We start from the raw sequence: 11,492 nt of genomic DNA, 5'->3' as shown, positions 1-11,492 counted from the left end.
GTTCATCCACCTCTGGCCTGCTCGCCTCCCTACCACTGAGGAAGTACAGTTCCCGCTCAGCCCAGTCAAAACTGTTCGCTGCTCTGGCCCCCAATGGTGGAACAAACTCCCTCACGACGCCAGGACAGCGGAGTCAATCACCACCTTCCGGAGACACCTGAAACCCCACCTCTTCAAGGAATAGGGTAAGTAAGGGTAAGTAATCCTTCTCACCCCCAAAAAAAAAAGATTTAGATGCAAGTGGCTCTTCCACTGGATGTCATAAGGTGTATGCACCAATTTGTAAGTCGCTCTGGATAAGAGCGTCTGCTAAATGACTTAAATGTAAATGTAAATGTAACTCAGCCAGGCATTGATTGCTTCTGTATGCAATAGCTGGTCCTTTCACTATATGATTGTGCATTGTCCCTGTCAAATAAATCAGCACCTATTACAGACTACATAAACTACACCAAAGATGCCTGATATAAAAAACTAATGCTTCTGACACAGTGCCATATATGGAGTGGCAGGTAGACTAGTGGTATATACTGGGTGGCAGGTAGACTAGTGGTATATACTGAGTGGCAGGTAGACTAGTGGTATATATGGAGTGGCAGGTAGACTAGTGGTTAAGAGCGTGGGGCATCATTTCACATTTAAACCGATGACAGACTGGGATCACTGGCCTCATCTTCCTCATTCTTCGTCGTCTCCTTGTTCTTCATTACTGACGTCCACGGTTCCTGTTTAAACGGGATGGGAGACAGGATTAGAACAGAACTGTCTAATAGCACCTCACATGATCAGTCAACTAACAGTCACCTGTATTCATTCACTACAGCTACAGGGGTGGTTGTATTCATTCATTACAGCTACAGTGGTGGTTGTATTCATTCATTACAGCTACAGTGGTGGTTGTATTCATTCATTACAGCTACAGTGGTGGTTGTATTCATTCATTACAGCTACAGTGGTGGTTGTATTCATTACAGCTACAGTGGTGGTTGTATTCATTCATTACAGCTACAGTGGTGGTTGTATTCATTCATTACAGCTACAGTGGTGGTTGTATTCATTCATTACAGCTACAGTGGTGGTTGTATTCATTCATTACAGCTACAGTGGTGGTTGTATTCATTCATTACAGCTACAGTGGTGGTTGTACTCATTCATTACAGCTACAGTGGTGGTTGTATTCATTCATTACAGCTACAGTGGTGGTTGTATTCATTACAGCTACAGTGGTGGTTGTATTCATTCATTACAGCTACAGTGGTGGTTGTATTCATTCATTACAGCTACAGTGGTGGTTGTATTCATTACAGCTACAGTGGTGGTTGTATTCATTCATTACAGCTACAGTGGTGGTTGTATTCATTCATTACAGCTACAGTGGTGGTTGTATTCATTCATTACAGCTACAGTGGTGGTTGTATTCATTACAGCTACAGTGGTGGTTGTATTCATTCATTACAGCTACAGGGGTGGTTGTATTCATTCATTACAGCTACAGTGGTGGTTGTACTCATTCATTACAGCTACAGTGGTGGTTGTATTCATTACAGCTACAGGGGTGGTTGTATTCATTCATTACAGCTACAGTGGTGGTTGTATTCATTCATTACAGCTACAGTGGTGGTTGTATTCATTCATTACAGCTACAGTGGTGGTTGTATTCATTACAGCTACAGTGGTGGTTGTATTCATTACAGCTACAGTGGTGGTTGTACTCATTCATTACAGCTACAGTGGTGGTTGTATTCATTCATTACAGCTACAGTGGTGGTTGTATTCATTCATTACAGCTACAGTGGTGGTTGTATTCATTCATTACAGCTACAGTGGTGGTTGTATTCATTCATTACAGCTACAGTGGTGGTTGTATTCATTCATTACAGCTACAGTGGTGGTTGTATTCATTCATTACAGCTACAGTGGTGGTTGTATTCATTCATTACAGCTACAGTGGTGGTTGTATTCATTCATTACAGCTACAGTGGTGGTTGTATTCATTCATTACAGCTACAGTGGTGGTTGTATTCATTCATTACAGCTACAGTGGTGGTTGTATTCATTCATTACAGCTACAGTGGTGGTTGTATTCATTCATTACAGCTACAGTGGTGGTTGTATTCATTCATTACAGCTACAGTGGTGGTTGTATTCATTCATTACAGCTACAGTGGTGGTTGTATTCATTCATTACAGCTACAGTGGTGGTTGTATTCATTCATTACAGCTACAGTGGTGGTTGTATTCATTCATTACAGCTACAGTGGTGGTTGTATTCATTACAGCTACAGGGGTGGTTGTACTCATTCATTACAGCTACAGTGGTGGTTGTATTCATTCATTACAGCTACAGTGGTGGTTGTATTCATTCATTACAGCTACAGTGGTGGTTGTATTCATTCATTACAGCTACAGTGGTGGTTGTATTCATTACAGCTACAGTGGTGGTTGTATTCATTCATTACAGCTACAGTGGTGGTTGTATTCATTACAGCTACAGGGGTGGTTGTATTCATTCATTACAGCTACAGTGGTGGTTGTATTCATTCATTACAGCTACAGTGGTGGTTGTACTCATTCATTACAGCTACAGTGGTGGTTGTATTCATTCATTACAGCTACAGTGGTGGTTGTATTCATTCATTACAGCTACAGTGGTGGTTGTATTCATTCATTACAGCTACAGTGGTGGTTGTACTCATTCATTACAGCTACAGTGGTGGTTGTACTCATTCATTACAGCTACAGTGGTGGTTGTACTCATTCATTACAGCTACAGTGGTGGTTGTATTCATTACAGCTACAGGGGTGGTTGTATTCATTCATTACAGCTACAGTGGTGGTTGTATTCATTCATTACAGCTACAGGGGTGGTTGTATTCATTCATTACAGCTACAGGGGTGGTTGTATTCATTCATTACAGCTACAGGGGTGGTTGTATTCATTACAGCTACAGGGGTGGTTGTATTCATTACAGCTACAGGGGTGGTTGTATTCATTACAGCTACAGGGGTGGTTGTATTCATTCATTACAGCTACAGTGGTGGTTGTATTCATTCATTACAGCTACAGGGGTGGTTGTATTCATTCATTACAGCTACAGTGGTGGTTGTATTCATTCATTACAGCTACAGGGGTGGTTGTATTCATTCATTACAGCTACAGTGGTGGTTGTATTCATTACAGCTACAGTGGTGGTTGTATTCATTCATTACAGCTACAGTGGTGGTTGTATTCATTCATTACAGCTACAGTGGTGGTTGTATTCATTCATTACAGCTACAGGGGTGGTTGTATTCATTCATTACAGCTACAGTGGTGGTTGTATTCATTCATTACAGCTACAGGGGTGGTTGTATTCATTCATTACAGCTACAGTGGTGGTTGTATTCATTCATTACAGCTACAGTGGTGGTTGTATTCATTCATTACAGCTACAGTGGTGGTTGTATTCATTCATTACAGCTACAGTGGTGGTTGTATTCATTACAGCTACAGGGGTGGTTGTATTCATTCATTACAGCTACAGTGGTGGTTGTATTCATTCATTACAGCTACAGGGGTGGTTGTATTCATTCATTACAGCTACAGTGGTGGTTGTACTCATTCATTACAGCTACAGTGGTGGTTGTATTCATTCATTACAGCTACAGGGGTGGTTGTATTCATTCATTACAGCTACAGTGGTGGTTGTACTCATTCATTACAGCTACAGGGGTGGTTGTATTCATTCATTACAGCTACAGTGGTGGTTGTATTCATTCATTACAGCTACAGTGGTGGTTGTACTCATTCATTACAGCTACAGGGGTGGTTGTATTCATTCCAGCTACAGTGGTGGTTGTATTCATTCATTACAGCTACAGGGGTGGTTGTATTCATTACAGCTACAGTGGTGGTTGTATTCATTCATTACAGCTACAGGGGTGGTTGTATTCATTACAGCTACAGTGGTGGTTGTACTCATTCATTACAGCTACAGTGGTGGTTGTATTCATTCATTACAGCTACAGTGGTGGTTGTATTCATTCATTACAGCTACAGTGGTGGTTGTATTCATTCATTACAGCTACAGTGGTGGTTGTATTCATTCATTACAGCTACAGTGGTGGTTGTATTCATTCATTACAGCTACAGTGGTGGTTGTATTCATTCATTACAGCTACAGTGGTGGTTGTATTCATTCATTACAGCTACAGTGGTGGTTGTATTCATTCATTACAGCTACAGTGGTGGTTGTATTCATTCATTACAGCTACAGTGGTGGTTGTATTCATTCATTACAGCTACAGTGGTGGTTGTATTCATTCATTACAGCTACAGTGGTGGTTGTATTCATTCATTACAGCTACAGGGGTGGTTGTATTCATTCATTACAGCTACAGTGGTGGTTGTATTCATTCATTACAGCTACAGTGGTGGTTGTATTCATTACAGCTACAGTGGTGGTTGTATTCATTCATTACAGCTACAGTGGTGGTTGTATTCATTCATTACAGCTACAGTGGTGGTTGTATTCATTCATTACAGCTACAGTGGTGGTTGTAGCGTGAGTGGAAGTAGGGAGATTTAAATTATATCTGATATATATTTTATAAGATCTTATCTTATAAAAGTGTTGAACTAAGAGTTGACGTTGCTGAATAACAACATATGAATTTACTCATAAAAGCAGCAGCTCTTTGCTGTGTTCGTTGAGTCTCTCTAGTCATGGTTTTGAAATCTCACAGTATTTGATGCGTGTTAGAGCCTTTGTTTAACAGCCTATGGCATGAAGAAACCATGCAGACATTCATCTGAGTTCTGATTGGCCAGCGGTAGGCCTATAGGGGCACTTGATTTGCTCTCTGGGCCTGCCAGTTAGGCAGAATTCTACCTTACAGTTGAAGTCTGAAGTTTGAAGTTTACATCCATACCTTTCAGCTTATTTATTTTTTTAAATCGCATCATTGTGTGTGTACTACTGTTTGTACAGATGAACATGGTACCTTCAGGCGTTAAAGTAGTAGCTCCACCACACCAGGAAGTAACCCCACCCATAACACTACCACACCAGGAAGTAACACTACCACACCAGGAAGTAACACTACCACACCAGGAAGTAACACTACCACACCAGGAAGTAACACTACCACACCAGGAAGTAACTCCACCCCATAACACTACCACACCAGGAAGTAACACTACCACACCAGGAAGTAACACTACCACACCAGGAAGTAACACTACCACACCAGGAAGTAACACTACCACACCAGGAAGTAACACTACCACACCAGGAAGTAACACTACCACACCAGGAAGTAACACTACCACACCAGGAAGTAACACTACCACACCAGGAAGTAACTCCAACCCATAACACTACCACACCAGGAAGTAACTCTACCCCATAACACTACCACAGCAGGAAGTAACACTACCACACCAGGAAGTAACACTACCACACCAGGAAGTAACACTACCACACCAGGAAGTAACACTACCACACCAGGAAGTAACACTACCACACCAGGAAGTAACACTACCACACCAGGAAGTAACACTACCACACCAGGAAGTAACACTACCACACCAGGAAGTAACACTACCACACCCGGAAGTAACACTACCACACCCGGAAGTAACTCTACCCCGTAACACTACCACACCAGGAAGTAACTCCAACCCATAACACTACCACACCTGGAAGTAACTCCACCCCATAACACTACCACACCAGGAAGTAACACTACCACACCAGGAAGTAACACTACCACACCCGGAAGTAACACTACCACACCAGGAAGTAACTCTACCCCGTAACACTACCACACCTGGAAGTAACTCCAACCCATAACACTACCACACCAGGAAGTAACTCTACCCCATAACACTACCACAGCAGGAAGTAACACTACCACACCAGGAAGTGACACTACCACACCAGGAAGTAGCACTACCACACCAGGAAGTAGCACTACCACACCAGGAAGTAACTCCAACCCATAACACTACCACACCAGGAAGTAACTCCACCCCATAACACTACCACACCAGGAAGTAACTCTACCCCGTAACACTACCACACCAGGAAGTAACTCCACCCCATAACACTACCACACCAGGAAGTAACTCTACCCCGTAACACTACCACACCAGGAAGTAACTCTACCCCGTAACACTACCACACCAGGAAGTAACTCTAACCCGTAACACTACCACACCAGGAAGTAACTCCACCCCATAACACTACCACACCAGGAAGTAACTCCACCCCATAACACTACCACACCAGGAAGTAACTCTACCCCATAACACTACCACACCAGGAAGTGTGACTTACCTTTCTGAAGGTCAATATCCCTTTTCTTATCAACAGGTAGAGACATCCAGCTACAGCTTCAACAAGAACTGTGACAAGAACTGCTCCAAGAACTGTCAGCCAGCAGGAATGACAAGTCTTAGGAAACATCTGATCTGAAACACAGGAAGTAGAATTATTACAATACCTAATGCTTATTACACATGAAAGGACTTTTATACAGGATTTACTTTACAGATCGTGCCTTCATTCAAATATCCAAAACTCTCACCTGGAACATGAACCTGTCTCTCCTTCATGTGTTTGATCTGCAACTGTTGAACGCGACAGGTGAAGGTGTTGTTGTCACAGTTCGGGACGGTGACATGGCTTGTCACAGTGTAGCAGCCTTCACGGTCTCTGGACGTCTCTGTAGGTCCAGCAGCAGGGAGGACGCGTCCCTGAGCGTCACACCACTCCATGACAGGCTCTGGGTAGCAGCCTTCAGCCTCACACCGCAGTACCACCTTATCGCCTTCTATTCCCTCAATGATGATAACTGGTCTGGACACAGCACCTATACAGGTACACAGCTATACCGCGGCTTTCAGCCAATCACCATTCAGGGCTCCAACCACCTAGTTTATAATGTTTGTGATATCAGACCGTATACCACAGGTATGACAAAACAGTACTTTTGAACTGCTCTGTTACCTTGGTAACCTGTTTACAATAGCAATAAGGCAACTCGGGGTTAGTAGTATATGGCCAATCTACAGTATGTAACTAATACTCATCATGCAATGGACTTGACATTGAACTCACCCTTGATTTCATGCGATCTGTCTCTTAAGGGGGTTTGGGTGGTCAGCAGGTGTGTTGACTCACCAACAAGCAGTTGAATGACGGTTTTCTGGTGGTTCAGCAGTGGAATGTAACAGGTGTAGTTTCCAGCATCGGAGAGTTTCACTCTGGTCAACTTTAAACTAGTGTTGCCGTTCTCTAGTTCTTCTTTAAACAGTGACGTCCTTCCCCCGAAGACTGGATTCTGGAGCACAAGATCGTCCTTCTCATCTCTGTAAAGATGGACCTCTTTTGGTTTTAGGTCCGGTCTCTGCCACTCTATTGACTGATGCACAGCGCTGACTGTGTGTCTCAGGGTGCAAGGCAGGATGACGTCATCACCAACTAAGGCCACAATGGGTTGAACTGCCAGTGAGAAAAACAGATTACAGATTCATATACCTTTGAGACAAAGCAAGACATATGCCTACTGAATGTTGAGCAGGTTGACAGTGACTCCCACAACAGCTAAGGTCATGTCTATGAACATTGACTAACATCAATCCTACAAAAGTGAACTTTACTCTCATACACAATTGAATAAAGCGTCTCACTAAATAGTAGGGATCCGTTAGAACAATCGGTTTATTGATGAGTTGATCGGAGGTGTTTGAATCAATCACAGATATGAAAAAGGCTGTGTTTCCACAGACAGCTGATCTCTCTTTAGTGAGAGCTTTCACATGACGCTAGGCGACCTCAGGAGACACTTTTAAAAGGTCCAATCTGAAGATCAAATCATTTCTGGGTAACTTAAGTTAAGTTAAAGAGATCACGTTTTTTTTGTGATAGAATAGAAGTGGCATCTCCAACACTAAAATGGCATAATAATCATGTTCACAATGCCACAGCATTATTCCAACCTCAGTGTGTAAATATAAAACACAGGAGAGGAAATCAGATGTTTGACTGCACTGGGCCTTTAATAGTTCTCCTGAACAGTTAGTTAGTTACCTGCAGACATTTCTTTAAAGCGGCAATCAGCTGTTGAAACGATAACAAAGGCTATTCCGTGTTTCGGTTAAAAGCTTTAAAACCACAGTTAATAGCAATACCTGACCATGACAGCAAGATGTTACACCTGCAAATCAGTGTACACGACAAAATAAACTTTGATTTGGCCCCGGTTTACAAGAAGCATCTTAAGGCTACGTTTAATCGTTAGAACCGTAGGATCCTATCCGATGCTTTCGGGAAACCGGGGCCTATCCCATTCTACAGAAGCTGTATATAATCCACATTAGTCCTAGCAAGCTAACTTACTTACCAACTGTATCACTAGATGTTGATGATATTCCGATGATGTACATTGACATTGTACACAACCAGAAGGGCAAAGAAGTCTTCATATTGGCTGACTGGCCTAGTTAAATAAAGGTTTTTGTTTCTCGGCAGTTGTTGTCCAATGTTATTGTTGTGTATTGATATTCTAGTATCATACTCTATACCTTCTACTGCACCTGTATCCACTCCTTGTTTAACTACGTTGAAACGCATTAACCAACGCGTTAATTTATACTCCCGTCTCATGTCATGTCCTGTCCTTATATTAGTCGCTTTAGAAAAACGCAAGTCGAGTAATGCACGCTAGCTTTTGACCCGCCTGAGTGCCTGCAATAGGCTGAGCAAGTTTAAACCACGCCCAGTCTCTACTGTGATAGGCCAACAGACGGGTTGGAACTGTCTATCACAGTATAAAGAATACCGTTTTACGACGTTCTGGTGCTGCTCAGGCAGTTTAGGGTGTTGATTAAGGACCTAGTAATTGAGGAATTTAACCGTTTTTCTGTTGTGTTTTGTATTGATTCATGTTTTATCTTACATTGTAATTGGTGTTGTATTGTTGTGATAGCTAGCAAACGTACTTACCGCCTGTGTGACTTGATGTTATAATAATGATGTACATTAAAAGTGAACACAACACGCAGACCGAATAAGTCTTCATATTGTCCCGTTAAAGACAGAAGTTATGTAGAACTATAGGAATATGTCAATCTGTGCGACAGGATACATTGACATTACCGATGAGTTATCAGCAGCAAAAATACTCTCCCAAGTCTCCCCCTTTTTGCTGAATAAAGTTGCATTGCGTCAAACTCGGTACTGACTGGGAAGCGGTGTTCCGCCGCGTGCTTATAGTGTACAGGAAGTGAGCCAATATTTGTACTGCTGTCTCAACACACACACACACACACTCACCACCAACCTGTCAAATCAAATCCAATCAAATTGTATTGGTCATATACACATGGTTAGCCTGTCAGGGTGGGTTTAATTTGTGGAACGTTCCTATAGGAATCTGTTCCAAAAACGTTGTAAATAACAAGGTTGTAATGCGGCGCAATAAGATACCGGGCAGGGAGTGGCCTATGAAATGCAAGTGTTTTACTCACCACGTTTATTCCGGAACATGTCTGTCTTCATTCTGGTAGCCTCCACCGTCTCTCATTCGTTGTTTTAGTTCATTTTCCGGTGTGTCGGCATTCGGCAGGTGAACTCTACTGCGCGTCTATTAGGCTCTCTCTGTGGTTAACATGTAATTTAACTAATGACTACTCGCTCCAATATTTGATTTGCTAGGTGGCTTGTACACAACTGTTACCGATGACACGGTATATACCAGCCTCCTCGTAATCCAGAAGCATACATTGTATTTAGCCAAATTCTCTCTGTCTTAATCCTGTTGCCCAAATATAGCAGGTAACTTGTGTCGATGTTGTTGAGTTCATCTTGCCTAGTTAAATAAATATTAAATAAATGAGAAATGTTAAAATATATGCTTAGCCTATTTCAGGTAACATCAAGATGCTCGACTCACGACAGCTGATTTTGAATAGCGTGGTGTAGTTCCTCTTGATGTCCACTAGGGGTCAGCACAGTTTCAATAATGTCACACCAGGTTCACAACATGTTTTCATGTGTAACAAATACAATTGTATTTGTTACATGCGCCGAATACTACATGTGTAGATCTTAATGTGAAATGCTGAATACTACATGTGTAGATCTTACAGTGAAATGATGAATACAACAGGTGTAGTAGACCTTACAGTGAAATGCTGAATACAACAGGTGTAGTAGACCTTACAGTGAAATGCTGAATACAACAGGTGTAGTAGACCTCACAGTGAAATGCTGAATACAACAGGTGTAGTAGACCTCACAGTGACATGCTGAATAAAACAGGTGTAGTAGACCTCACAGTGACATGCCGAATAAAACAGGTGTAGTAGACCTCACAGTGAAATGCTGAATACAACAGGTGTAGTAGACCTTACAGTGAAATGATGAATACAACAGGTGTAGTAGACCTCACAGTGAAATGCTGAATACAACAGGTGTAGTAGACCTCACAGTGAAATGCTGAATACAACAGGTGTAGTAGACCTTACAGTGAAATGCTGGATACAACAGGTGTAGTAGACCTTACAGTGAAATGCTGAATACAACAGGTGTAGTAGACCTCACAGTGAAATGCTGAATACAACAGGTGTAGTAGACCTCACAGTGACATGCTGAATAAAACAGGTGTAGTAGACCTCACAGTGACATGCTGAATAAAACAGGTGTAGTAGACCTCACAGTGACATGCTGAATACAACAGGTGTAGTAGACCTTACAGTGAAATGATGAATACAACAGGTGTAGTAGACCTCACAGTGAAATGCTGAATACAACAGGTGTAGTAGACCTTACAGTGAAATGCTGAATACAACAGGTGTAGTAGACCTCACAGTGAAATGCTGAATACAACAGGTGTAGTAGACCTTACAGTGAAATGCTGGATACAACAGGTGTAGTAGACCTTACAGTGAAATGCTGAATACAACAGGTGTAGTAGACCTCACAGTGAAATGCTGAATACAACAGGTGTAGTAGACCTCACAGTGAAATGCTGAATACAACAGGTGTAGTAGACCTCACAGTGAAATGCTGAATACAACAGGTGTAGTAGACCTTACAGTGAAATGCTGGATACAACAGGTGTAGTAGACCTCACAGTGAAATGCTGAATACAACAGGTGTAGTAGACCTCACAGTGAAATGCTGAATACAACAGGTGTAGTAGACCTCACAGTGAAATGCTGAATACAACAGGTGTAGTAGACCTTACAGTGAAATGCTGGATACAACAGGTGTAGTAGACCTTACAGTGAAATGCTGAATACAACAGGTGTAGTAGACCTCACAGTGAAATGCTGAATACAACAGGTGTAGTAGACCTTACAGTGAAATGCTGGATACAACAGGTGTAGTAGACCTCACAGTGAAAAGCTGAATACAACAGGTGTAGTAGACCTCACAGTGAAATGCTGGATACAACAGGTGTAGTAGACCTCACAGTGAAATGCTGAATACAACAGGTGTAGT

The 11,492-nt window shown here is 42.1% G+C and overlaps 1 protein-coding gene across 4 annotated transcripts; it reads right to left on the bottom strand.

Moving 5' to 3' along the window:
- Positions 1-228: 228 nt before the first annotated feature.
- Positions 229-9,955, bottom strand: LOC118381793 (butyrophilin subfamily 1 member A1-like). 4 transcript variants are annotated; one of them, XM_052497974.1, is made up of 5 exons: positions 9,515-9,955; positions 7,104-7,487; positions 6,571-6,855; positions 6,321-6,454; positions 229-725 (listed from the first exon to the last, which is right to left on the bottom strand). In XM_052497974.1, exons 1-5 carry the CDS (start codon positions 9,543-9,545, stop codon positions 639-641), a joined length of 921 nt encoding a protein of 306 aa, XP_052353934.1. In that variant the 5' UTR covers positions 9,546-9,955; the 3' UTR covers positions 229-638. The 4 variants fall into 4 exon arrangements, with proteins under 4 accessions (XP_052353934.1, XP_052353933.1, XP_052353932.1 ...); XM_052497973.1 differs by lacking the exon at positions 9,515-9,955 and adding an exon at positions 8,991-9,178; XM_052497972.1 differs by lacking the exon at positions 9,515-9,955 and adding an exon at positions 8,389-8,698.
- Positions 9,956-11,492: the final 1,537 nt, after the last annotated feature.

Source organism: Oncorhynchus keta, chromosome 35 (assembly GCF_023373465.1).
Source record: "Oncorhynchus keta strain PuntledgeMale-10-30-2019 chromosome 35, Oket_V2, whole genome shotgun sequence".
NCBI lineage: Eukaryota > Metazoa > Chordata > Actinopteri > Salmoniformes > Salmonidae > Oncorhynchus > Oncorhynchus keta.
This window is presented reverse-complemented; position numbering and strand designations above follow the sequence as displayed.

What these genes read in the sequence shown, in the direction of transcription:
- LOC118381793 (XM_052497972.1), bottom strand. Translation starts at nt 8,470, where the DNA reads ATGAAGACTTCTTTGCCCTTCTGGTTGTGTACAATGTCAATGTACATC. An exon ending in GAGACAGGTTCATGTTCCAG is followed by an intron (nt 6,455 to 6,570) that starts GTGAGAGTTTTG and finishes CCTGTGTTTCAG; the next exon opens with ATCAGATGTTTCCTAAGACT. An exon ending in GGATATTGACCTTCAGAAAG is followed by an intron (nt 726 to 6,320) that starts GTAAGTCACACT and finishes CCGTTTAAACAG; the next exon opens with GAACCGTGGACGTCAGTAAT.